Source organism: Lepus europaeus, chromosome 2 (genome assembly GCF_033115175.1).
Source record: "Lepus europaeus isolate LE1 chromosome 2, mLepTim1.pri, whole genome shotgun sequence".
Taxonomy (NCBI): domain Eukaryota; kingdom Metazoa; phylum Chordata; class Mammalia; order Lagomorpha; family Leporidae; genus Lepus; species Lepus europaeus.
Window position 1 is genome coordinate 142,163,965 of NC_084828.1, and position 25,576 is coordinate 142,189,540.

Below are 25,576 nucleotides of genomic sequence, written 5' to 3' on the forward strand. Positions count from 1 at the left end.
GCGCGCGTGTTCAACACGGACAGCAGAGCAGACCCGACTTGGAGAAACAAGAGCAGGCGCTAAAGCATCGTCCTCCCCCTGCTCATTCTCCCCAGCGTCAGTCTGAGGACAAGTCCCCGTCTCGGGCTTCCTCTTCCTGCAGCCAGGTCGGGAAGGTTGACCAGAGAGCTGCCACGGCCGCCTCCCTAATGTGGTGTGCGGTGTCTGTTACCCTCCAGGGCAGGGTCCCTAACCCAGCCAGCTGCGTACTTAGAGTCCAGAAAATGGCTCCTGGCTCCTACAGTGACCCTGTCCCCATCACTGAGCGATCTGAGTCTTAACACGAATCATGCAAAAAAAAAAAGGGCAGCTAAGCCGTTTAAATTTCCTGCATAAAATGAAGCCCTGTGTTTCACCCCAGCATTTAACTCCATGACCTATTTTATTGCATCCCCTAGCCAATCCTGGACAGCTCCCTTGAGTGTAAATGACCATGAAGGTAAATTGAAAACGTATCAAGAAATAGGCAAAGGTATTAGCGCAGAGTCAGGGAGTCCTCTGGCCTCAGTGGTTCTGAAGGTTTTTTTGTTTAATCTCTTTCTGGTAAAGTTCAAGTGGAAAGAACTGATGGGATGAACAGGGCTTCGCCTTAGATCACCATCTGCCTGCTGCAGGTGACTTGGTATAGAGGATCCTTCCAGAAAAGCTGCGGCAGCACGTGCAGGGCCTTGGGTCCCTGAGGCTTCCCTTGCATGCCCAGCACTGACAACCGTGTGGTGACCATCCAGCTCCCCCAGGGCCGAACCCCGCTTCCGAGCCCACTGAACTGCCACGCCCCCTGGCTTGACATGCACGCAGGAGTGCCTCCCACAGAAACGAAGGGGCCTCCTCCTGCCTTCGTAAGAAAGAGGAGACAATGGTGTTGATGAAACAAGGGTGGGAGCTGGGGGGAATACAGATCCCATGTTCTGGTGTGCTCCCCAGCCGTGTGCTGTCCCACGGAAGCTCGTGTCATTGTCACCTGCGTTATACACCCACCAGAACCCCCTGACAGCAGCCTGTCCCCACCACCCCTTCCCACCTACCCTTCTTCCTGGCTGAAACTCCTGCCAGACCGAAGATCCCACAGAGAAAGGAATGAGTTTCTGAGGAATCCCAAGACCCCAGCATTGGGGAGTTCCAGTGAGTTCTTTCTAAAAATCCACCTGCTCTGAAAGGACCCTCCTTCACCAGCAGGCAAGGACGCGTGCGGGAGCTCAGTGTGGAGAAGACGGAATCACGAGACAGAGCTTCTGTACCATGCAGCACCCAGAGGAGGCAGCCGGCCCCCTGGGACTCAGCCACCAACCAGCCCTGCATGCCTGGGGCTCAGGGAGGTGATCGCAGAACATGCAGGAGAGAGAGCAACCACGAAAACCTTTCCATCTGGGACCGGACAGGGAAGTGTAAACCCCGTGAATTACTGCTGCTGTGTTGTGCCGGGTTTTTAGGAAGTCACACACACACAAAAAAAGGCAGAGCACCGGACATCAAAGAGAGGCCTCCCACTGTGAGTCAGGCGCGGACAGGGTCTGCAGACCGGAGGGAGCTGGAGAGTGCACAGGGGAGTCTGCTGATTGACAGACTGCGGAGCCAGCGCTGTGATGTGACGTAGCAGGTAAAGCCACCACCTGCAGTGCCGGCATCCCATATGGGCACCAGTTCAAGTCCCCGCTGCTCCACTTCTGATCCAGCTCGCTGCTATGGCCTGGGAAAGCAGTAGAAGATGGCCCAAGTGCTTGCACTCCTGCACCCATGTGGGAGACCCAGAAGAAGCTCCTGGCTCCTGGCTCCTGATCGGCTCAGCCCTGGCCATTGCGGCTGTCTGGGGAGTGAACTGGCAGATGGAAGACCTGCCTTTGCCTCTGCCCCCCTGTAACTCTGCCTTGCAAACGAACAAACGAATAAATAAATAAATAAGAAAGAAAAACTCTTTGCACAGAAAAAAGGAAGGGAAATCAAGGGCCTCAACCCGAGGAGGGAGGGCGAATGACCCTGCGTCAGTAACGGCCACCATGGTCCCAGCAGCCGCCTGTGGGTCCCAGAGGGCCAGCCTGGCTGTGTTCTCCCTCCTCCAGGCTTCCTCGATCCCGGCATTCACTGGCCTTTGAAACGCATGGGCACTTCTGGCCAGCCGGTGCGGACACCAGCAGTAAATGAGCTGTCTCAACTTCATTTGCACCGGCAAGGCCAAGAGCACTCTGGCTAAAGATCCTGAAAAATGTAAGACTCGTTCCGTGAGCTTGAAACCGGATGAGGAAAAAGGCAAAGGGTGCCCGAGTGGCCTCAGGGTCTCAGCGTCCCGTCACCACCTCTGCCAGAGCAGGTTCACCGGCTTCGTGTGGAGGCCAGGCTGAGTACTCCTAGGCTTTAGTCGAGATCCTGGTCACTTTTTTTCTTAAACGAATCTATTACCCCAGCTTCCTTTTCTTGTTGGCTTGATCCCCAGCAGCACCTGCAGCTGTTGCTCATCAGATTTCTCAGGTTTTTGCCTTCTAAGACCTTATTTCCCAGGGAGCCTTTCGGCCAACACAGGGCAAGAAAAAAGGAAATGGACAAAAAGATCCATAAACTGGGCAGGGGCCGGACGGGGCACCCCCACCACCACCACCCAGGGCCACCAAGCTCGTCCCAGAATTGAAGGCCACAGCGGCAGAAAGAGAATTAGTAATGAGCCCGTGCCATGGGGCTGCCACACCTGGGCAATACCTACTGCTTCCCACAATTGTTTTGACACGTGTAGTTTTATTTTAAATACCTATGGTAATTCTTAATAAAACGCTGATAAATGTGCCAAGGCAGCCTCTGTGGAAATAATGAAGTTTTTTACAGTTTGGAATGCTATTAAGTCTTTGCTTCACGCTTTGTGAGGCTGCTAGCATTTTAAACAGCAATAACATTTTATTGAAGCCCGATCTTGCTGGGGGGAGATGGCCTCATTTTCTCAGGTCAGTGGTAGAAGGTCGGTTTCTCTGTCACCCGCCCAGCCTGGCCTGGTTTGGGACACACATAGACACTCACAGAGGTGGGGCTGGCTAGTGGTTGGCATCTTAGGCCTGGCTGCAATAGACCTCCATCGTCGGTCCAGCTCGGCAGACCCGGGTTCAGATCCCAGCCCTGCCATTTCCCGGGAATGTCACTGTGGGGAAATCACATCACGTTTTTGAATCTCTGTTCCTGTCTCAGTTGTTGTTGCATAACAAACCACCCCAAACCTGGTGGTATAGACCAATGGCATGGTTAGGATCATAGATTCAGTGGGTCAGGAACCCAGAGCACAGGGAGTGGCTTGTCTCTGCAGTCTGGGGGTACCGGATGGCAGGAGGCAGGAAGCGTCGGAAGCGTCGGAAGCGTCTTCACTCACGCACCTGGCAGTCGGTGCTGGATGTTGGGGGGGGGGTGGCCAGTACATGTACACACAGCCGCTCTTGGGGTCTCTGTGTGGAATCTGATTTGGGCTTTGCCAGAGAGGCACCTGTGCTCTAGGACCGAGCGTCCCAAGACCGGAAGACAGAAGTGCATGCATTTTGAAGACCTGAAAACAGAAGTCAGCCAGCATCATTGATGCCGCTGAGTCTAGTCTGGAGCCCGTCTCGGTCCACGAGGAGAGACGCAGACTTCACCTGTCAACGAAGGAGTGGCCAGGTTCTCCAGGAGCGTGCAGGGTACACGTTTGGAAAGGACAGCGTGCCACAGTTCTCTCCTCTGTAGAGCCCGCCAAGGCCGGGGAGTGGAGGGAGTAACTGCGGAGTACCAGTTAGGCCCCCGGAGCGGTCCACATTCCCCAGTTCTAATGAAAGTATTAGGGTCTTGCCAGTACACACTTTTTGTTTCTCTTAGATCAGACTTTGGCTTCGACTGCATAAAAACCAGTGGCATGCAAGAACGAGCAGTTTCTGTCTTGATCAAAAGTCCGTGGGTCGGCTGGGACAGGTTCGCTCCTCTTCTCCTGTTCTGGGGTCTGGGAGAACAGGGGGGCAGCGGCTACCTTGTGTATCCTTCTCATGGGACAGCATAGCAGCAAGCAAGCAAGCAAGCAGTGTGTCAGTTTCTAGCCTTGTCCCAAATGCTAACATCCCATTGGTCAAAGCAAGTCTCAGGGCCAAGCTCAAAGTCGAGGAACAGGGACGTACAGCCTGCCTTTGTGTAATAGCATTACAGCAGAGAGAGGAATCAGGACCAATAATTCAATCTACCATAGCCATTTTCTAGCACAAAGAAAATTGGATAAGGATATTGTGGCATTACAGCTAGTGTTCAACATATAATCTTGGATGCAAAATACCCATATAAAGTGGTAGGTTATCAAATTGCTAATAAAAGAATAATTCAACAAGACCAGGTAGCATTTATGCCAGGTATTCAAGGACAATATACCATAAAGATACCTATTAATATATCGCATTACTAAGACAATAGACTTTTATGAAACCTAAATCATCATCTCAATACACACTTAAAAGTCATTCAATAAAATCCAACACCTACTCAGGGATTTTTTTTTACACTCTTAGTAAATTAGACCTCTAAGGATACTTTCCCGCGCATGCGGCATAATGGCCTAAACACTGCAGGGGTGTCTCCAGGAGCAGGGAGTGGAAGGCAGTACCTGCTCACCACTGGCTTCCAGCAGCATCAGCCACAAATAAGAAACGCAGCTACAGGAAGGAAACGAGGATCTCATTACTTGTAGGGGCGTTACTGTGTCCCTAGGAAATCCAGGAGAAGCATTGGAAAACCGATTAGAACTAATAACAGCAGTAAAGCAGCCCCAATTCAGAATAAACCAACCGAAGCACAGGATTCCCGATAAAACAATTGCAATGCAATGGAATGGAAAAGCTGCACACACGCGTGCGCGTGCACACACACACACACGCTAAAATACAGTGAGAAAAGGAGAAGATCCCACCCACAGGAGCAGCAGCCAAGGACACCCAGGGCCGACCTGCAGCAGGCGCGCCAGGGCCTCCGGGGGTAGCTCTGCCCTGTGCTGAGAGGCTCCCGTCCCTCCAGCTGCTCACAGGAAGCGTCCTCTAGGAACCGGCTCTCCAGTGACAATGCCAGAGCATGGGAACTTTGCTGTATCTTTCAGACCTGAGAGAAGCAGCCCACAGTTGTCCTGGAAGACTAAACAGATGCTCCGAATGCTCTCCCAAGGCATTAAAATGTAATTTTTTTTTTAAAAAAAAGTGATTACAGGAGTGTGATACTGACTCCAGATGGCACCACGGAACATGAAGTTGATAAAATATGCAATAAGGGAAAAACAAAGAAAATCAATGGGAGTTGGGCAACAGATTATTTAATTAAAAGAAATGGCACATTTAACATATTTAGAGGGGGGAAAAAGCTGTTTGATTTCCTACCTCATTTATTTCACCTGGTAAAATACGAAAGGTAAAACCTGGCATAGCGAATTCCCTGTCAGTGGCTTGTTTTTGACCTGCTCTCTCCCTCTCTAAACTACACAAGGAAGTAAGTGTATTTCTCAGGGGCAATGAAAAAAATATTGAAAACCTAAATGCTGCCTTTATCTTTTTGCTGTGAACAAAATAATTAAATAAGAGCTTACTCCAGCACCGACAGGGCCGCCCAGCAGCCCCTGGTGGAGAGAGGGAGCTCTCTGGGGGAGCTGGCCCATCAGAAGGCACAGGTGAGATGAGAAGGGACTGTAATTCCAAGGAAGGTGGCAGGCTCAGAGCGAGGGCACGCGGCCCTCCACGTAAGAAGATGATGAGATTTTTCAAATTGGAGAGCATGCAACAGCAGACGGACAGCCTGTGCTGCACAGGGGCCGCCCGAGGACGGAGACGTGTGTTTGGATTAAGAACAGCGCGGCCCGGCGAATGCTCGGGGAGCCAGCGGAGCAGGAGGCTGCTGCTTGCAGCTGAGTCCGAGGATCAGCACACCCGTCCAAGGGTGTCTTCCAGAACCAAGGACGAAGAAGAGGAGGTGACAATTAGGAGACACAGAGCTCTGGTGCAGCACAGAGGAGCGGAGGTGCAGTGAGAATCCAAGACACGTCCCTAGGCGAGGACCTGAGGCCTGACTCTGCATGGAGCAGGGGAGACTGAGCTCCGGGCAGCCAGGCAGGAGGTGGCAGGGATCGTCCCTGATTCTCCCTGGGTCTGCCAACAGACGCAACAGGCAAACACTGGCGACGCTTGTTAAAGAGTCCGTGCGTAGTAAGGAGATAAATGAGTGATGGATGTGAGCAAGCAATTCGCAAAAGGAGAAACATAACCAAGTAATAAAGTTACATAATTAATTTTAAATGCAAATTGTAAACCACAAAAGCTCCCTACAGACTGACAAAAAGGTGTTTGAATGACTACTACCAGCAATGGTTGGTAGATAAAGTAATAGCATCTTTCACACCTGCTGGTGGCGCTCTCTCCTGGAACGCGGTTTAGCAGCATGGAGCAAAAGCCCCCAAAATGTTCAAACCAGTAATTTTCCTTTCTAGTAATTTATCTGGAAAAATCTTGTAAACCTTGCAATCAGAATCTGCAGAGATGGTCACCATATATTGACTCTAGCATAAACATTTGTATTTTAATTTTTATAATCTTTGTTATTTATGTAGCCTTAAAAATGATGTTTTCAAGGGTGCCAATGACAAAGAAAAATGCTTATAATGTAACCTAAATAAAGAGGATACAAAAGTAGGTTTACCTTGTAAAAAGAAAAATATATAAGAAAAAGACCACGAAAATGAACCAAAATATAGAGTATTGGCTGCTTAGACTTGTCTTCCTTTTTATTAACTTACACCTTTTAGTTTATTGCAGTGTTTCTACAATGTGAATTCATTTCTAAACTTACATTTTATATTAATAAATATATGTAAAATTTTATTTTCCCAGCAGCCTCCTGAAGTGCCCTCATGTGTATGTACATTTGTGTGTATACATATCTCTGCACACATGTACTTGTGCATACACAGACACTCAGAAAGTCACCTTAAGGTTTAGAGTGTGACTTTTCTATCCTGGATTCCTGGATCCCAGCAGTCATTTTGACTATTTCATCTGTGTTCTCTGGTTTTCAGCTCCCTGCTTCCAAATAGCAAGTTCAGACCGTGGTGCCTCTGTTTTCAGATGTAGGTGTTATCTGTTGGTTTCCAATTATAAAAAATGAAAAGTTAGCTCCTTTGCACCCTCACCTTCATGCTTGACCACATGCTGATGAGTGCATGACTCCAGGTTGAATTAATAGTTTTGTTTATATTTATGGCTGTGTAAACAGCGTTAGCACCACAGTCCACTGTAATTCCATTTTCTCATACAGACTTTGGTTTTTCTAAGAGTTAATTGATTCATGGATTTGGCTCCTTATAGCTTTCACTAAGTCTGTCCCAAAGTTTTCGAAAGAGCTCTGAAATTCTTAATACATGCTCACCAGGTGAGCTTCCCTTTCCGTTTCCTGTTGTCCCTGGACTCTCCGGCTCCTCTCTGGACAGCCAGCTCCGTATTTCCGCTGTGACACCGTCATCCTGGAATGTCCGTTCACAGCTGCTCTGGGATTCCCTGCGCCAGTGTCTGATCCAAAGCCTTTCTTTCCTGGATCCCATGCTTTCTGCTTTTTCAGTTGATTCTCTTGTTTTGGTGGAGTACATCCTGCAGCATCCTTCTGAGAAAGGGTGTGTGTGTGTGTGTGTGTGTGTGTAGAGAGAGCACGCGTGTGCGGACAGGTGAAGGTTCTGAGACCTTGCATACATGAGTGCAGCCTTAGTCCACATTCCCGTGGAAGGGGCAGTAAAGTATAGCCCATAGGCCAAATCCAGTGCACAGCCTATTTTCATTCATTTTACATTTTAAAAGTTGTTTGGCTAAAAAAAAAAAAAAGAAGAAGAATTTTTTAAATAGACTGTGGCAAAGATTGCATGTGCCCCCAAAAGCCTAAACTATTTACTATCTGTGTCTGAATTGAAAACATCGGCCCGCCTCTGTTGAGTGATTGGATGTTTGGCCGAAGGCAGAGTTTTAGGTTGGAATCCTTTCCCTCTGACCTCTGGATTGCAGAGCTGCTGCTGAGAAGTCCAGTGCCATCCTGCTTCCCGGGCCTGTGTGCTTGACCTTTGCTGTCCTCTCTGGAACGTGGGGACCTGAAATGTTATAATGGATTGCCACGGCACGCGCCGTCTTTTGTATTCAGCGTGCTGAGTTCTCAGAGAGCAGTGGATTCTGAATCTGTGCGCCCCTAGTCTGGGGAGATACTCATCCTGTTTAGCTATTTCCTCCCTGTTTTTCTGTCCTTTCAGAAATTCACATTAGACAAATGTTGGAACTCCTGGCTCGAGCCTCCAGTTTTACCTTCCTTGCAGCCTGTGGCTCCCTCACATTTATCTTCTGGTCCTTCCTCCGCCTGACTCCCTCACTGCTGTCATCCAGCACAGTGTAAATCCGTGAGGGCAAGGGCTGGTCCACAGCATCATCACCATTGCCCTAGACCCAGCGCCACCCCTGGCGAGCAACACGCAGCTGGCAAATGTTGAGTGAGTATTTTTCGACTTCTACGAGCCCTTCCTGTTTTCTGGCTGTCTCTTTAAAGCACGCCATTCCTGTTTTGTGAGCAGCATATCCCTGCAGTATTTCTGACACTGCTCCGTGAAGGGTTTTGAAATCGTCTCTCTGTGTTGCCTTTGGCTCCTTCGCTCTGACAGCTGCAGTGGTCACTCTCGCGGTAGGCAGCCTTCTAAACTGTGTCCCTTCCTAGGCTGTCCACTCGGGTTTGCAGACCAGGCCCGGGTCCTGCATGCAGGCCGGAAGCTCCGGGTGTGTGGGTGAGGCTGATGGGCCTCGTGGCCATAGGCTCAGCTCCTAGGTCCAAAACCCCAGACGTCAGCCTGTGTTGGAGAAGCGTCTCTGACTAATCTGGTGCTCTATTCTGGGAGACAAACCTAACCCTACTGATTAAGGATGTTCTTTCCCTGTCCCTTCCTCTGGGGGTCAGGGTCCTCTCCTGGCCCAGCCTAGGCAGAAAGCGGATACCTGGGAGAAGAAGGCAGGCGACCGGTGGTCTGGGTGGACCTGAGGCTCCTTAGACAAACTCTCAACTGGTCCTCCTGTTTTCAGGCCCTCTGGCACCCCTACATGGAGAGGCCTCTGGTCCTCCAGTTTGAGCCACTCTGGGCTTCTGCTGTGCACACAGCTTGCCTCTTAGTCACCTCTCCTGCCTGCGGGCTCTGCTTGGTCACTCCCCAATGCTCACCAGCTCTCCAGCTTCCACCATTGTGTGGACTTTTCCCAATGCTTGGCTCCTCTTCCACTGGGTCCTTGTGATTTACACTGCTTTTCTTGCCATTTTATAAGGTGAGTAAGAACGAGGAACTCTGTGTGCCATGTGAAACTCACAGCCTTGAGTTACTTTCATAACCCCATGGGGAGGATGGTACAGCTTGGTGCTGAGATGCTAGGTGTCTCATCCCAAATTGAAAGACAGGTTCATGCCCATAAGGAGCTCTGAGACCCATAGGAAAGACAAGGGCAGAGAGATCATTAACATACAGGTGCTGTGAGGGAGGTGTGTCTGGACAGCCAAGGGCCACGGGAGAAGTGCCTGGTGAAGGCTGGGGCAGGGTGGGGGGTGAGGGAATCACCTAAGGGCAACGTTGGGATTGTGACCAAGAGCTGCGGAGGAGGGAAAAGGCTGCACTCATGACCACTGGGAAGGCAGGAAGGAGTTTTAGCTCAAATTGTTGTTCTTATTGACTCTCCTCCCCTGCGTTCTATAAGAAAGCATTGATTTCTCAGTGCACGACCTGTGCTGTCAGGGTGTGCTAAACCAGCACAGGTGACACCTGGGTCTCCAGGATGCCCCGCAGAGCTGCCTGCCTGGCCCCTGTTCTCCCACCCTGGTCCCCCCTGCAAAATGGGGTAACGTGAAGCTTAAATGCATGAACTCCCTGGAGAGATTCATCCTCCCAGCTCCCATCTCCTTTAAAGGGGAAAGAGAAAGAGGCGACACATGCCTTCTGCATGTTACAGGGGCTCGGACGTGCAGACTGTAACTTACTTTGCTTTCTATGACACTGTGCTCTTGAGCCACCACGTCCATTTGTCACTTCAAGGTGGCAGTCTTCTAGTTTTCAGCTTAGTCTCCTGCAGGTCAGTTATTAATCAAGTTCGTCTTCTCCTGCCCACGTCCCCACGAGAGAGTTAGGTAGGCATCCTGGGCCACCTAGTGCTGCCTAGCTGAGGGGTGTGCCCTTGACCTTAGGTAACCTCTGTCTTCTCTGCCTCCACTCTGGAAACCTCCTCAGCTGCTATCAACTTGCACACTATGTCTCTGCTGCCTGGCCGTGTGCCTGGGCTCTCCCTGGTCGTGCCAAGGCCATGGAGGCTGGCTTTGGGCTGCCCTCCATGCACCTTCTACTTCCCTTTGTAGCCATGCTGACTGTCCACTCTGGCCCTCCTCCACTGCTCCTCTCCAGGAGTCTTGGCCACACTCACAGAGCTCTGCCCCCACGCCAGCCTCTGCTCTCGCCTGCTGCCTCACCCCTGCCTCACCCCACCGCAGCCCCAACCCTACCTAAGCCCACAAAGTACCTTCATTTTCTCCTTCAGATCTCTTCCTACTACTCCATGCAATTGAGGAAATTTGTGTGCGCTGATTTCCTGGGCTCTGGGTCTTAATGTTTTTTTAGGGTTACTTTGGAACTTAAATAAATCTTTGCTCTCTCTTCAAAGCCTGGTTGTTGAAAGCTATACCTTTCATGGGTGTCACCCCTAAAGTGAGTTTGGGGAGCCAGTTCTGGATGTGCAAAGCTGCACGTCACATCCTTGTCCTCAGCTGGGCCTGCCATGCCCTTGAAGCGGCAGATGCCTCAGCCCCCAGGAAGGAGGGCCCGAGGCAGACAGGACAGCCCAGGGTGGCCAGGGTTCCCAGGGATGCCAAGGGCACCAGAGAATGTTCAGCTCCCAGTGGGGCAGGCTCCACTTTTTGAATCAACTCTCCCACTAAAATAAGAAATGGGAGGTAGAATATTTTTCAAGTTTCACTCTCTTTTTTAAAAATATTTATTTATTTATTTATTTGAAAGGCAGAGGCACAGAGAGAGAGAGAGAGAGAGGTCTTCCATCTGCTAGTTCACTCCCCAACTGGCCACAACAGACAGAGCTAGACCAGGCTGAAGCCAGGAGCCAGGAGCTTCTTCCATGTCTCCCACGCAGGTACAGGGGCCCAAGGACTTGGGCCATCTTCTACTGCCTTCCCAGGCCACAGCATAAAGCTGGATTGGAAGAGGAGCAGCCGGGACTCGATGGGATGCCGGCACTGCAGGCAGAGGATTAACCTGCTGTGCCACAGTGCCAGCCCCTCACCTAAGCTTTGAATCAGTGGCCACAGAAGCCATGAGGGCCATAATTCAAGGGGTGGAGCCCTCCCAACCTGGGAAGCCTTGTAGGTGACTTCCCCCCCATTAAGCTGGACTCAATGAATTTAACAAAGTTGAGGAACCACATCCTCCAGGCCAAGCTAAACTGCATCTTAATCCATCTCCTTCCCCTAATCCTGGACAACTTCAGAGAGGCCTTGTGCCTTGGTGCTGAGGCAAGCAGAAGGAGAAAGAAAGAATCGGTGATCCCAGGGGAGAAGTGGCCACACATGAGCCCTTGTTTTAGCCAAAGAAGCTCCATCAGGAACTTGATGTAAGGTCACCTATGGCGTTTAATAATCCAGATGCCACAAAAAGCAACCATGAAGCCTGGAGAAGCCCCACTGATAACCAGGCAGGAGCACTGAGCAGCAAGCATTCAAAAATAATGAAACACAGACAGGAAACAGTGTGACTGAGAGCTAGTAGAACGAAGGCAGCGGACATGACCTGAACAGACTCTGCAGTTGGCGTTGTCAGATACAGATTTAAGAGGTGTGCTTATATTTAAATAAAAAAAGATGTTGAAAGTGCATTACCAGGCCGGCACCGTGGCTCACTAGGCTAATCCTCCGCCTGCAGTGCCGGCACCCTGGGTTCTAGTCCGGTTTGGGGCACCGGATTCTGTCTCGGTTGTTCTTCCAGCCCAGCTGTCTGCTGTGGCCCAGGAGTGCAGTGAAGTGGGAGGTGAACCAACGGAAAAATTAATACCTTTCTCTCTCTCTCTCTCACTGTCTAACTCTCTAACTCTGCCTGTCAAAAAAAACAAAAAAAAAAAAAGTGCATTACCAGACTTGGTGAAGAACCAGACTTTCCAGAAGTGATGACAAAATTAACAAAATCAAAATTCAAAGAAGAGTCATCAAGAACCCGTAACAGTCCTGAATATGTGCACATCAAAACACGGGGTTTTAAAATATGTGGAACCAGTACTGATAGAGCTAAAAGGCAACATAGACAAATTCACAGTTACACTCACAGAAGGGCATTTCAGCACCGCACTGTTAGCAGCCACTGCTCCATGAAGAGTATCAGCAAGGGTATAGGAGAGCTGAGCAACATAGTCAACAGCAGGAGCTGCTCCACGTGTGTAGAACTCTGCCCAGCAACAGAGAACACGCGGGATTTTATGCACCCTTGGAGTACTCATTAAGATAGGCCATACTCTAAGCCATAAAGCAAACCTCCACAAGTTTGAAAGAACTGAAATCATATGGAATGTGGGTCTCCGACCATGACAGAATCAAACGAAAATCAATAAAAGAACAACGGAAGATATTTAAGTGCTTGAAAATTAAGCAAGACACTTTTACATAACTCATGGGTCAAAAAGAACGTTCCAAGGACAAAGAATTGAACGAAAGTAGAAATACAGCACGTCAGAATATCTTGGATGCAGCTTAAGCAGTGCAAAAAGGGAAATTTGTAACACTAAGTACTTACCTTAGGAAAAGGGAAAAGTCTCAAATCCAGCATAAATATTGGGAAGGAAACAATAAGACTTTCCCTATTTGCATATAACACGGTTGTCTGATAGAAAATCCCAAAGAATCTACAACAAAACAAAACTAGAAAGAGTTCAGTTGCACACAAAGACCAATCACCTTTTTTTTTCCCCAAAGAAACCTTTTATTTAATGAGTACAAATGTCTTAAGTGCAACTTTAGGAATACAGTGATTCTTCCCATCATTCCTGCCCTCCCACCCCGACTCCCACCCCACCACCTCCTCCCTCTCCCATTCCCATCTCCATTAAGAAAAAAAAAAACAAAACAAAACAAAACACCACTGTTCCTCAACAGTCAAGACAAGGGCTGGTCAAGTCATTGCTTCTCAAAGTGTCAGTTTCACTTCTACAGTTTGCCTTTTAGGTGCTCTGTTAGTTATCACAGATCAGGGAGAACATACGGTATTTATCCATTTGGGACTGGCTTTTTTCACTTAAGTATGATGTTTTCCAGATTCATCCATTTTGTTGCAAATGTCTGGATTTCATTTTCTTACTACTGTGTAGTAGTCCATAGAGTACATAGTCCATGATTTCTTTACCCAGTCTTCAGTCAACAGGCATTTAGGTTGATTCCATGTCTTAGCTATTGCAAATTGAGCTGCAATAAACATGGGGGTGTACATAACTCTTTTATTTGCTGGTTTCATTTCCCTTGAGTAAATTCCCAGGAGTGGGATGGCTGCGTCATATGATAGGTCTATATTCAGATTTCTGAGGGATCTCCAAGCTGCCTTCCATAGTAGCTTTACCAGTTTACATTCCCACCAACAGTGGATTAGGGTACCTTTTTCCCCACATCCTCACCAGCAGTTGTTTTGTTAGTTTTCCTATGAAAGCCATTCTAACTGGAGTTAGGTGAAACCACCTTTTGATTTTGATTTGCATTTCCCTGAGACTAGTGATCCTGAGCCTTTTTTCATGTATCTGTTGGCCATTTGGATTTCTTCTTTTGAAAAATATCTGTTTAAGTCCTTGGCCCATTTCTTAAATGAGTTGTTTGTTTTGTTGTGGAGTTTCTTAATCTCTTTATTTATTCTGGTTATTAATCCTTTATCAGTTACATAGTTTGCAAATAATTTCTCCCATTCTGTTGGCTGCCTCTTCACTTTTCTAAATGTTTCTTTTGCTATACAGAAGCTTCTCAATTTAATGTAATCCTATTTGTCAATTTTGGCTTTGATTGCCTGTACCTCTGGGGTCTTTTCCAAGAACTCTTTGCCTATGCCAATGTCTTACAGGGTTTCCCCAATGTTCTCTAGTAATTTGATGGTATCAGGTCATGGATTTAGGTCTTTAATCCATGTTGAGTGGATTTTTGTGTAAGGTAGGGGTCTTGCTTCACACTTCTGCATGTGGAGATCCAGTTTTCCCAGCACCATTTGTTGCAGAGACTGTGCTTGCTCCAGGGGTTGGTTTTAGCTCCTTGGTCAAATATAAATTGGCTGTAGATGTTTGGATTGGTTTCTGGTGTTTCTATTCTGTCCCATTGGTCTATCCATCTGTTTCTGTACCAGTACCAGGGTGTTTTGATTATAACTACCTTGTAGTATGTCCTGCAATCTGGTATTGTGGGAGAGAAAACATGCCCCCTTTGTTTTTCCTTTTCTAGTTTGGCAGGTACGTTTTCCCCCGTGGGGCTCAAAGCCGGATTCCCTCTAGGCTCTTCCTGCAGCTTTTTTTCACCAGTGGCTTGGGCTGCTGCAGTCTGGCCTCACCTTCCTCTCAACACTGGTGCAGAGGCTCTCAGCTCTGGGGCCCTAAGTTGTGTGGGTCCTCGCCCTCCACGTAGGTCTGCTGTGCCTCCAGTTTACGTAGTTTCCTCTGCTGTTTTCTCCCTCACTCTTCCCTGAGACTGTAATCTTTCCACTTTTTTTAATCTGTCTTCTCCTAGACTCAAGCGGCAAGCTCGCTCCCTACTCCACCTTCTTAATCCTATCATCACATTTTTATATACTAACAACAAATGTGAGAACACAAAATTAAAATCACCATGCCATTTACAATTGCTCTAAAGAAAATGAAACACTTAAAAATCTAACAAAACATGTGGAATTTGTGTCCTGAAGCATGTATAGAATTTAAATCCTAAAAACTATAAGATGCTGATAAAAGAAATTAAAGGAGGAAGAGAGGAACCTGCATGCCTGACTACCACCTGCTTTGGACTGTTCAGTGGGCCAGAAACAAATTTGTCATGCCGAAAATAAAAATTACAGAAGACCAAAAACAAATGAAGATACAGACCATGATCATAGCTTGGAAGACTCAAAATTTCAACAAGTGATTTTGAATCAGATCAGCTGGAGCAAGATATAGGTTTAGTTATTTGGAATATAGATTAAATGAAATTATTATCTAGCATGGAGCGTAGAGAAAGTCCAAGAGAAAGGGTAAGAGACATGGAATTAACATATATCCAGTTAGAGAGTTAGAAAAGGAAGCAAAGAGGGCAGTTTCTGGGGATAATAACTAAGAATTTTCCATTTCCAACAAAAGACCCTAATCCACAGACTTAGGAGACCTTGTGATCCCAAAGCAGGGTAGATAGGAAACGCATTATGTAGACAAAGCTGTGGAGCAACAAGAAAATTACAGATTACCTCCACAGGAGTGGCAGTTAGACTTACAGAAGGACTGCCGTGATTTGGATGTGTTTTGTCCCCAAAGGTGCTAGAAGCTTGGTCCCCAGTTTAACACAGTGGTTGTGATATAGCTGAGAGCTGGGGCCCAGTGGGTTTTGTTGACACCACCCTCAGAAGGGGTTACTCCCATCTTACTGGAGTGGGTGAGGTCTCTAGGACTAGACTGGTTACTGGGAGAGCCAGTTGTCAGTAAGGACTGCCCCAGGCATTTGGCCTCTTCTGTTTAGTCCACCAGCCACACTCACACCTGTCCCCACACTCACCCTGTTGTGGGATAGGAGGCAGGCCCTTCCTGGAGGCTGAATAAATGGGCAGACCCAAGTTTGGACTATATATATATATATATATATATATATATATATATATATGTATGTGTGTGTATACACACACACACACACACACATATATACACGTGGCCTCAGGTATTTTGTCATAGCAACCCAGAATGGACTAAAACAATGACACTGCAGCACCAACAAGGGAAGATGAGGAAGCAGCTTCAGGGTCTTGAAGAAAGCTGCTTGCAACCAATCGTTTTCTTCCCGGTGAGAATCGCTTTCAAGAATGCGGGTCAAGCCCAGGGTGAAGTCAGTAGGTGAGGGGGAGTCTACGAGGTGAGTTCTGCTGGGGACTGACTGCCAGGTGGGAGGCCCGATGTGCAGGAAGCAGGAAGCCCACGGGAAAAGGCAAATGCACGGGCAAGCTCAAATGAAGCGGGGCAGTAAGATCCAGTAGGACTGGGGGGAAGTAAACATTGAAGTCCACAACAACAAATACCCAGCGGGGGCGGGGTGGGGGGGGAGTGAGTGGATGTTACTGGGGGGAGATTAATAGTCTTGATTGACTCTGTTTTTTTTTTTTTAAGATTTATTTATTTATTTGAAAGTCAGAGTTGCACTGAGAAAGGAGAGGCAGAGAGAGAGAGAGAGAGAGGTCGTCCATCCACTGGTTCACTCCCCAAGATGGCCACAACAGCCAGAGCTGTGCCCATCTGAAGCCAGGAGCCAGGAGCTTCCTCCAGGCCTCCCATGCGGGTGCAGGGGCCCAAGGACTTGAGCCATCCTCTACTGCTTTCCCAGACCACAGCAGAGAGCTGGATCGGAAGTGGAGCAGCCAAGTCATCCATAAGGGATACTGGCGCTTCAGGCAAGGGCATTAACCCACTGCGCTACAGCACTAGCACCTTGATTTACTTTGGATAAAAGACTGCATATATAATTTATAGTCTGAGAGAGAAAAAAATTAAATAGTAATTATCCAGAGAGGAAAAGAGAATCAAAGAAACAGAATGTATCTGACAAAAAGAAAGCAAAATACCAGCATTCACATTAAATAAAATCAGTAGGTCAAACTTGAGCAAAAAAGTTTCTTAACCCAGCTCTAGGTTATGTATAAAAGTCTTGCCCAATTCAGAAGTGTAGAAAGGTTAAAAATAAAAGGAGAGAAACAATGTGTCTTGTGTATTCTAACCAAAATGAACCTTTTGAAGCTCTATTATCAGACTGCAAGCAAAAGGAAAAAAATTACTAGAGATAAAGAGGCCTGGTAAAAGTTATAAATGTGTATACCCTTGATTGCACATCCTTGAAAGAACCAAAGGGAAGGAAGAAAAGCCATAGTGGAGGATTTTAACATCTCTATCGCTATTGCTAATAAAGCAGACAAAAAACTCAGTGAGATTATAGTTTTGAGCAAAGCAATTCATGATCCCAGCTAAATGGAGAGAGCGTTGCACCCAGCAAGCAGAACACACACTGGGATGCAAAGCAAGCATCAACACACATCAAGTGATTGCTTCCAGTGTAAGAGCAGCTCCAACTACAGTTCAGCTAAGCTGGAGATCCACAACAGAAAGACACCCCACATCACTGCATGTGTATTTGGTAATTAGGAAAAACACTTTCAAATAACGTACAGATCAGGGCAGGCGTGTGGCTGCAGTGGGTTAGGCTGCCTCCGGGTGCCTGCCTCCCATACTGGGGGCCTGGGGGCCTGGGATCCCTCGAGCCCTACCTCTGCTTCCCATCCAGCCTCCTGCTGATGCATCTGGGACACAGTAAATGCTGGGTGTGGTACTCGAGTCCCCGCCGCCTACATGGGAGACCAGATGCAGCCCCTGGCCGCTGGTTTCAGCCTGGCCCTGTCCGGGGGCTGTTGCAGACAGTTGGGAAGTAAAACAGCAGTTGAAAGATTCTCTCTCTCTCTCTCTCCCTCCCTCCCTTCCACCTTACCTAACTCTGCCTTTCAAATAAATCAGTCTTTTAAAAAATTTCCCTCTAAGCACATCTGTATGTACTGTCTATTCTGTTTACAGGATTTTCTGATTTCCATTATTATGTGTATTGTGATTCACAACATATTATTTATTTGAAAGGGAGAGAGAGGTCTTCCATCCACTGGTTCACTCTCCAAATGCTCCAACAGCTGGAGCTGGGCTGATCTGAAGCCAGGAGCCAGGAGCTCCTTCCAGGTCTCCCACATGGGTGCAGGGGGCCAAGGACTTGGGCCGTCTTCAGCTGCTGTCCCAGGTGCATTAGCAGGGATCAAGATTGGAAGTGGAGTAACCAGGGTTCCAACCAGCACCCGTATGGGATGCTGGCACCACAGTCAATGGCTTCACCCACTACGCCATGCACTCTGGCCCCATAAGGAATTAATTTTTATACATTTGAAAGGCAGAGAGAGAGAGAGAGACATGGAGAGATCTTCCATTCCCTGGTTCCCTCCCCAAATGGCTTTCTACAAGCCAGACACCATATCCAGGTGTCCCAGGAAGCTGTAGCTGGAAATGAAACCTAGTCGGCACTATGGGATGCAGGTGGCCCTGTGGCGTCTAACTGCTGAGCAAACACCCACCCGCCAGGGGAACACTTTGCAGGCTGCACTGTGTATAGCAGGAAAGAAGAACAAGACAAACTGCAAGTTAATTAGCTGAGCAGACATTAACAAGCACAGCAGAATGCCATCAAGAGAGCAGGACAGAGCTAATAAAAATGAGAGCAGGAGCTGGTGAGATAGAAAACAAACATTTAGTTGGAAAAAAAAGCAGTATGCCAAAAGTTGGTTTCTTGAAAAGACTAGCAAAGTTCCAGACCCTGAGCAACACTGTGCGAGGGGAAGGTGAGGAGACGCCTCCCACAGCAGCCGTGAGGAAGGCGTGAACAGATCAGAGTCTGTCACGGGGCTCCTGCCGCCAGCAAATGTCAGCTGTAGATGTCTTGGACCAAAAAAACGAGAAAAATGTGAGCTGCCAAAAATTGTAATTAGGAAATGGTCATCTGAATCATCTTCTAACCACTAAATGAATTAAATCAGTATTCAATTCTGCACTGATTAAACGCTGTCTCCTAAGATTACAATGGCGAGTTCTAGCAAACATTCAACAAGTGTTAGTTCTGCCCTTATACACAAGCCCGCTTAGCGCTTAGGAAAAGAGGGGACTCCCCAAGAGTTTTTTATGAGGCTGGAATAACCTTGATACCAGTACCTGATTAGGACAGAGAGAGAAAGGAAGAATACAGATCTGTCTTTAAAAAAAAAAAAAAATGAACCCATCAATACATTAAAAAAAAAAAACAAAACAAAAAAACCAGATCATTTGTCCAGACCAAGTTAGTGTTACCTCAGGAATGCAATGCTGGTTTAAGATCAGAAAATTAATCAATACAATCCACTCGATTAACTGGCTCAAGGGGAAAAACCACATCATCATTTCGAGTTGCAGCGGAAGCATTTGATAAAAGCCAACATTCGTCTGCGAGAGAATCCCTTAAATCAGGAAGAGCAGGAGTGTCTCCCGAAGTGACGTGTTTGTCAGGATGGGCTCAGCTGGGCTCAGCAGCTGATCCCTCAGCTTCGGGGGCTTAGCGCCATGCAGCGCGTCTCTCTCAGAAGCTCCAGGATTCAGAGCAGCGCAGGCCTGGCAGTTCCCTTAGCCACGCGCTCTTTAGAACACTGCTGGCCCATCACCCACTGGACCTGGCTGTGCTAAATCCCATCCCCTCCCCTTCCTGCCCATGCTGCTGTGTGGGACCCCGGCCTGGGTGTGCTCTCGCCGGAGGTGCTGCTCTGGGTTGCAGGAGCCTGGAGGGCAGGCCCGTGGTGGCCGAGGTCACCCTGGAGCTGACCCTCCCCTGGGGAGATGCCCAGGCCTGCTCCCACTCGGGCCGAGGCCCGGAGGCTTTGAGTACCCGCCTGCATCCCAGCTGCTGGGTGGCACCTGCAACACCTCTGCTCTCCCTTGCTCAGGAAAATACCAGGTGGTCGCGGGGATCATCTCTCCCGTCAATGACAGCTACAGGAAGAAAGACCTCGCGGCCGCCCGGCACCGAGTGGCCATGGCACGGCTGGCCCTTCAGACGTCCGACTGGATCCGAGTGGACCCCTGGGAGAGCGAGCAGGCGCAGTGGATGGAGACGGTGAAGGTGCTCAGGTAACGGCATACTGCTGCGGGTGTGACGGTGTGACGTTTGCACAGCGCACCGGGTGACAGGGCCGTGGTGTTCCCCGGGGCGCGGCTGGACCTTTGCAGCCAGCACCTGGGATGCGAGGGACCAGCAGAGTCGCCTCTTGAGACAGTCCCCGAGCAGCACTGCTACAAACCATTGTCCCTGGGGGCACGCTTGGTGCCAGCACCCACCCAGTCTCGATCCAGAGGCCAAGCCGCTGGGCCTAGGCCACCACGCCCTCTTCTCCACTCTCGGGATTGTCTACAGATCCTGGATTCTCTAGATTAAGACTACGTCTAGAAATGGCTGCCTGGGGTTTTCTCCTGAGTCATCGCTATTCGTGTTCAGTATGAGCGGTGCAGGTGTTGAGAAGCCCTGGGCCAGCCCCGCAGGTAGGACCACGGGTCCCCGACTGGTGTCTGAGAGTTTGCCAGAGAAGCAGGAGGTTCCAGGAGGGGATTGTGGGTGGGCCTGCCTCACCACCTGTGACAGCCAGCTCGGCCGGGAAGGATTGCGGGCTGTGGGCTGTGTCTTTTCTCCATGTGGATGCGGCGGGATTGGCTGGGAATGGAGGCACGAGCGTCAGAGTGGAATGATTGGCAGGCAGGTTCATCGTGTGCTTTGGTTTTCACTGTTTCCTTACTTCAGAGTCACCTGGGAGGCAAACGCTTCCTTTGTTGGTTCAGCGAAGGTGAGCGCTTTGTTGCCATGTCCTGGTTCTCACTGCTTATCTTTTGTACGGGAAAGAACCATCTAAAAGCACTCGTGGTTACAGTGTGGCTTCAGAGCCATTGCCAAACCAAAAGAACAAATGGGAAGTGAGTGTGCTGGCTCACTCCCCAAATGCCCACGAGGCCAAATCTGGGGGATCCCAATTTAGGTCTTTCCCGTGGGTGGCAGGAGCCCAACTCCTTGGGTGTCACACAGTGGGCCGCTGTGATAGATGCGGGCTGAAGACCTCGTTTACGATAGCATCTTGATAACGGTACCCACCTTCCCTGCATCCGTAACTCCAGCCCAGCCTCCCCGACAAGCAGAGTGGGTCGTAGTGCCGTTCAGAGGAGTGAGGCTTCTGCTGTGATGTGCAGCTGTGAGCCCAGGGCCGCCTGAGCTTGCACTTTCTTTGCTTACTCTTCCCTTAGTCCAGGCATCTCAGTGCTGGCTGTGCATTGGTATCAGCAAGGAAACGTTTACAAAAAGTCCAATTCCCTAAGTGTTACTCAGAGACTGGGTGTCATTGGCCTGGGTGGGACCTCGGGACTTTTTTTTTTTTTTAAGATTTATTTATTTGAAAGGCAGAGGATGCAGAAAGAGAGACACACATAGCAAGAGAGAGAGAGAGGAGTCTTCCGTTTGCTGGTTCACTCCCCAAATGGCCACAACAGCCAGGGCTGGGCCAGGCCAAAGCCAAGAGCCCAGAACCCCATCTGGGTCCCCCACGTGGATGGCAAGGACCGAGGTATTTGGGCCATCTCTGCTGCCTTCCCCAGCACACTGGTAGGGAGCTGGATTAAGAGCTCCCTGCGGGTTCTTCCGCATGGCCTTCGTGAGGGCCCTGGAAGCAGGTGACCGACGCTGAGACCCACCCAGAGAGGCTCTCAAGCCCCCGCTGCGGGGATTGCCGGGGAAGGTTTTTGAACATGCTCCCCCTGCCCCGGCGGTTTTTATTTGTCTTGCATGAGCTCTAAGCTTGGTTGTTTTTAAATCCTGAATGATATATTTTGTGTGCGAATCATGGAGTCGACACAGTTTTAACAGAGAGCTGATGACTTTCCAGGGATCGGGAACCTGGCTGCAATTGTAATGTCGAGTGATTCTAGAAGCACGGTAGAAATCCGCCCCATCATTGGCTCCACTTAGCAGCACCCTGACTGGGTCAACAGTCGGTTTATATCCGTAGTGTGACAAGTGGCTGTGGGACCTCCTGAGGATGCTTTTTCTCCTTCTCAGGTAGCTAAGTTTTAAAAAGCCAGGCCAACTCTCACACCTGTAGGTAGTTGGTAACTTATTCTACTCACTCTTCCCCCTGTTGATAGGGGCAGGGCCTATGTGGTCACAAGGCCATGCGGCATGGTCAGTCATCCCCTCCTGCCCGTCACCACCCTGCTGGACCCCAGGGCAAACATGAGCTCAACATTGTCCTCATTCCACAGATACAAAGACTCAGGCTCAGAGAGGCGAAGCCGCCGACAGCCACGCTGCAAGGGAGCAGGAGGTGGGGCTTCCCCAGAGTCCAGGGGACTGCGGAGGACACAGAGAACATGCTCCCAGGGGCGACTCCCAGGCCAAGGGCTGGCCACACTCAGGCAGGCAGCGAGAGGAAGCAGTGCCCACCACCCCGCAGAGACAGAGTGGAAGTCCACGGGGAGGGAAACGCACTTGGTACTGAAAGTGACCATTTGCACCCCAAGGTTCAGAGATGGCAGCTACTACTCAGAGTAAGGCAAACTGGATCAAGGAGCCTCAAGGCAAATAAGGTGATGGTCCCCACCTTCCAATGATCACCTGTTACCTGTGCCAGGCACCGTCCTATCTGTGCAGGCCAAGGCTGTCCCAAGTGAACCTCACAGTAGCCCTCTAGGGTGGCCCTGCCCTCAGCCACCCATTCTGCAGATGAGGAAACTGGAGGTGATTGCTCCAAGGTGGCGCAGCCACTGCTGGGAACCAGAATTCCAACCCAGGCAGCCTAATCCTGGACTTGGTCTGTACCCCCACCTCTCCCAGCAACACCCAGCAGCAGCCACTTCCCCAGCACGCGGCCAGGTAGAAGCCTAGTCTCATTTGTGGTCTCGCCAGTGACTCGTCCAAGGTGACACGAGCAGGGGAGGCTGAACTTGAACCCAGCCACACTGTTCCCTCCCAGATAGAGCTGTAGTAACTGCACCACCGCGCAGCGAGAGCAGGTGCAGGAGCAGATTAAACAGGAAAGGGCGTTCAGGGCACACCTGTGTTGGGTTTTTAAACGATGCCCATGGTGATGATGATGACACAGGGATCTCGATTTGCAGAAAGCGATGGCTTTGAAAGCTGGGCGTGCCAAACTGGGGTCAGTCTGGAGACGCCTGAGACACTCGGTGCGAATTCCTGTCATCTTGAGCGCTGCCCGGTAGAGGGGGCACCACCCTTGCTCCTCACTGCAGGTGCAGAGAGCCATGCACACAGGGACCAGAAATCATGCACCTGGGGTCACACAGCCGGCCAGGCCCTCAGGCTCCTAGCCCTGGCTCTCAGCTACCTGGTCCATCCCAAAGCACTGGCTTGTGATGGGAGCAGGCATCTTTTCCGAGCGCTGACTTGTGCCCGTGCTTAGTGTATCTAGCTCATTTCCCTTCACCATGGTCTTTAAAAACCAGGTGTTGGGGCCGGCGCCGTGGCTCACTTGGTTAATCCTCTGCCTGCGGAGCTGGCATCCCATATGGGCTCCAGGTTCTAGTCCCAGTTGCTCCTCTTCCAGTCCAGCTCTCTGCTGTGGCCTGGGAGGGCAGTGGAGGATGGCCCAAGTGCTTGGGCCCTGCACCCGCATGGGAGACCCGGAAGGAGCACCTGGCTTCTGGCTTCGGCTCGGCACAGCACTGGCTGTGGCAACCATTTGGGGAGTGAACCAACAGAAGAAAGACCTTTCTCCCTGTCTCTTTCTCATTGTCTATAACTCTACCTGTCAAAATTTAAAATAATAATAATAATAATAAAAACCAGGTGTCATTCCCCGGGCTTTCCAGATGAATGCTTGCATTTCGAACTCAGGACTGTGTGATCCTTAATCCCTGCTCAAGCCTGACTCCTGTGTCTCTTGGGTGAGAAACAGTGAAGAAAGGTTTGAGTGGGTAGACACATGCTGTCTTCCCCACCACCACCACCGGGCGGCACAGGCAGGGCTCCCAGCAGTGGCTGCTGGCGGTCTCAGCACCTGCCACAATGCCTGGCACACAGGGACCCCCACCAAATGTGGAATGTGCAAGCTTAAAATGTACAGAAGCAGGTCGAGGCTTCCAGTCGGAGCCCCCCTGGGTGGCTTTGGGAGCTGCAGGACAGACGCACCCTGAAGCCATCTGTTCACACCGCAGGCACCACCACAGGCAGCTGCTCCCGTCTCCGGCCCCGGCGGAAGGCCTGGACTCCATCGAGGCCCTGGCCCCGGCCCCAGCAGGTAGGTGCTGAGCTCATCTGTTGGGGGGCTGACATGTCAGGGATCCACGTGGGAGGTGTGGGGTGCGGCCTTCTGGACACAGACAGGGACCTCCTGGAGGCCCAGCGGCCTGGGTGACCACCAGGGTCAGGCGGTCGGATTACTCAGCAGTGGGCCGTCCACTGTACGCTGGTGCCCATCTGGGAGTTGCCGTCCCACAGGCGTTGAGCTGGCCCATGACTTGGGCTCGTGACATGGATTATAGTCAGGGCCTCCCTGGGATAAACTGGTACCATTAGCCTTTTATACTACAAAACTGAACAGAGGGGCTGGTGCTGTGGTGTAGCAGGTTAAACCACTGCCAGCAACACCCCCATCCGATGTGGGCACCACTTCAAGTCCCAGTGCTCCAATTCAGCTCTCTGCTATGGCCTGGGAAAGCAGTAGAAGATGGGCCAAGTCCTTGGGCCCCTGCTCCTACGTGGGAGACCCGGAAGAAGCTCCTGGCTCCTGGCTTCGGATCAGCTCAGCCCTGGCTGTTTGCGGCCATTTGAGGGGTGAACCAGCAGATAAAAGATCTGTCTCTTTCTCTCTCTCTCTCTCTCGACTCTGCCTTTCAATAAATTAAACAAATCTTAAAAAGAAAAAACAAACTGAACAAAGCAAGTACACGTTGTAGCAGCGTTACCTGGTGGTCCACTAAGAAAGGGAGAGGCACTTTTAGGGGAATGCAGAGTTGACTGGGATTATCCCTTCATCTGTAACCCTCAATGTCCACCCTGTTGTCCTCGCCAGTGTTGGTTGGAGTTTCAGAGCAGGAGCAGCCCTGGAGTCATGGCCAAGTTCACAGTCGTCTCATGCAAATCAGCCAGCGCAGCACAGGGCAGAAGGCAGGACTGGGCAGGGTGTGGGGTGACAGGGCTCCAGAAGGGCCGTCGGCCCAGGGGACACTGCTCCCAGGTCAGGAGGCTCCGCACGGCCAGGCTGGGCACACCCAGAGTGCTCTGTGCACTGCAGGACTTCTCAGAGCCTTTCTTGTCCCTGTGCACACCGTGACATAATGAGAGTGGGGACAGTCGGCCCGGGGCCCCAGCTGCAGCCCAGGGGACACTGCTCCCAGGTCAGGAGGCTCCACACGGCCAAGGCTGGGCACACCCAGAGTGCTCTGTGCACTGCAGGACTTCTCAGAGCCTTTCTTGTCCCTGCACACTGTGACATAATGAGTGGGGACAGTCGGCCCGGGGCCCCAGCTGCAGCCCAGGGGACACTGCTCCCAGGTCAGGAGGCTCCACACGGCCAAGGCTGGGCACACCCAGAGTGCTCTGTGCACTGCAGGACTTCTCAGAGCCTTTCTTGTCCCTGCACACTGTGACATAATGAGTGGGGACAGTCGGCCCGGGGCCCCAGCTGCAGCCCAGGGGACACTGCTCCCAGGTCAGGAGGCTCCACACG

At 50.2% G+C, this 25,576-nt stretch overlaps 1 protein-coding gene across 1 annotated transcript in view; it reads left to right on the plus strand.

The window, feature by feature from the left end:
* NMNAT3 (nicotinamide nucleotide adenylyltransferase 3) overlaps positions 1-25,576 on the plus strand; it is a 96,980-nt gene that overhangs the window by 65,018 nt on the left and 6,386 nt on the right. Inside the window, exons 3-4 of the mRNA XM_062178801.1 lie at positions 19,799-19,982; positions 24,063-24,145. Coding sequence (XP_062034785.1) covers positions 19,799-19,982; positions 24,063-24,145 — 267 coding nt within the window. The remainder of the gene's footprint in view (positions 1-19,798; positions 19,983-24,062; positions 24,146-25,576) is intronic.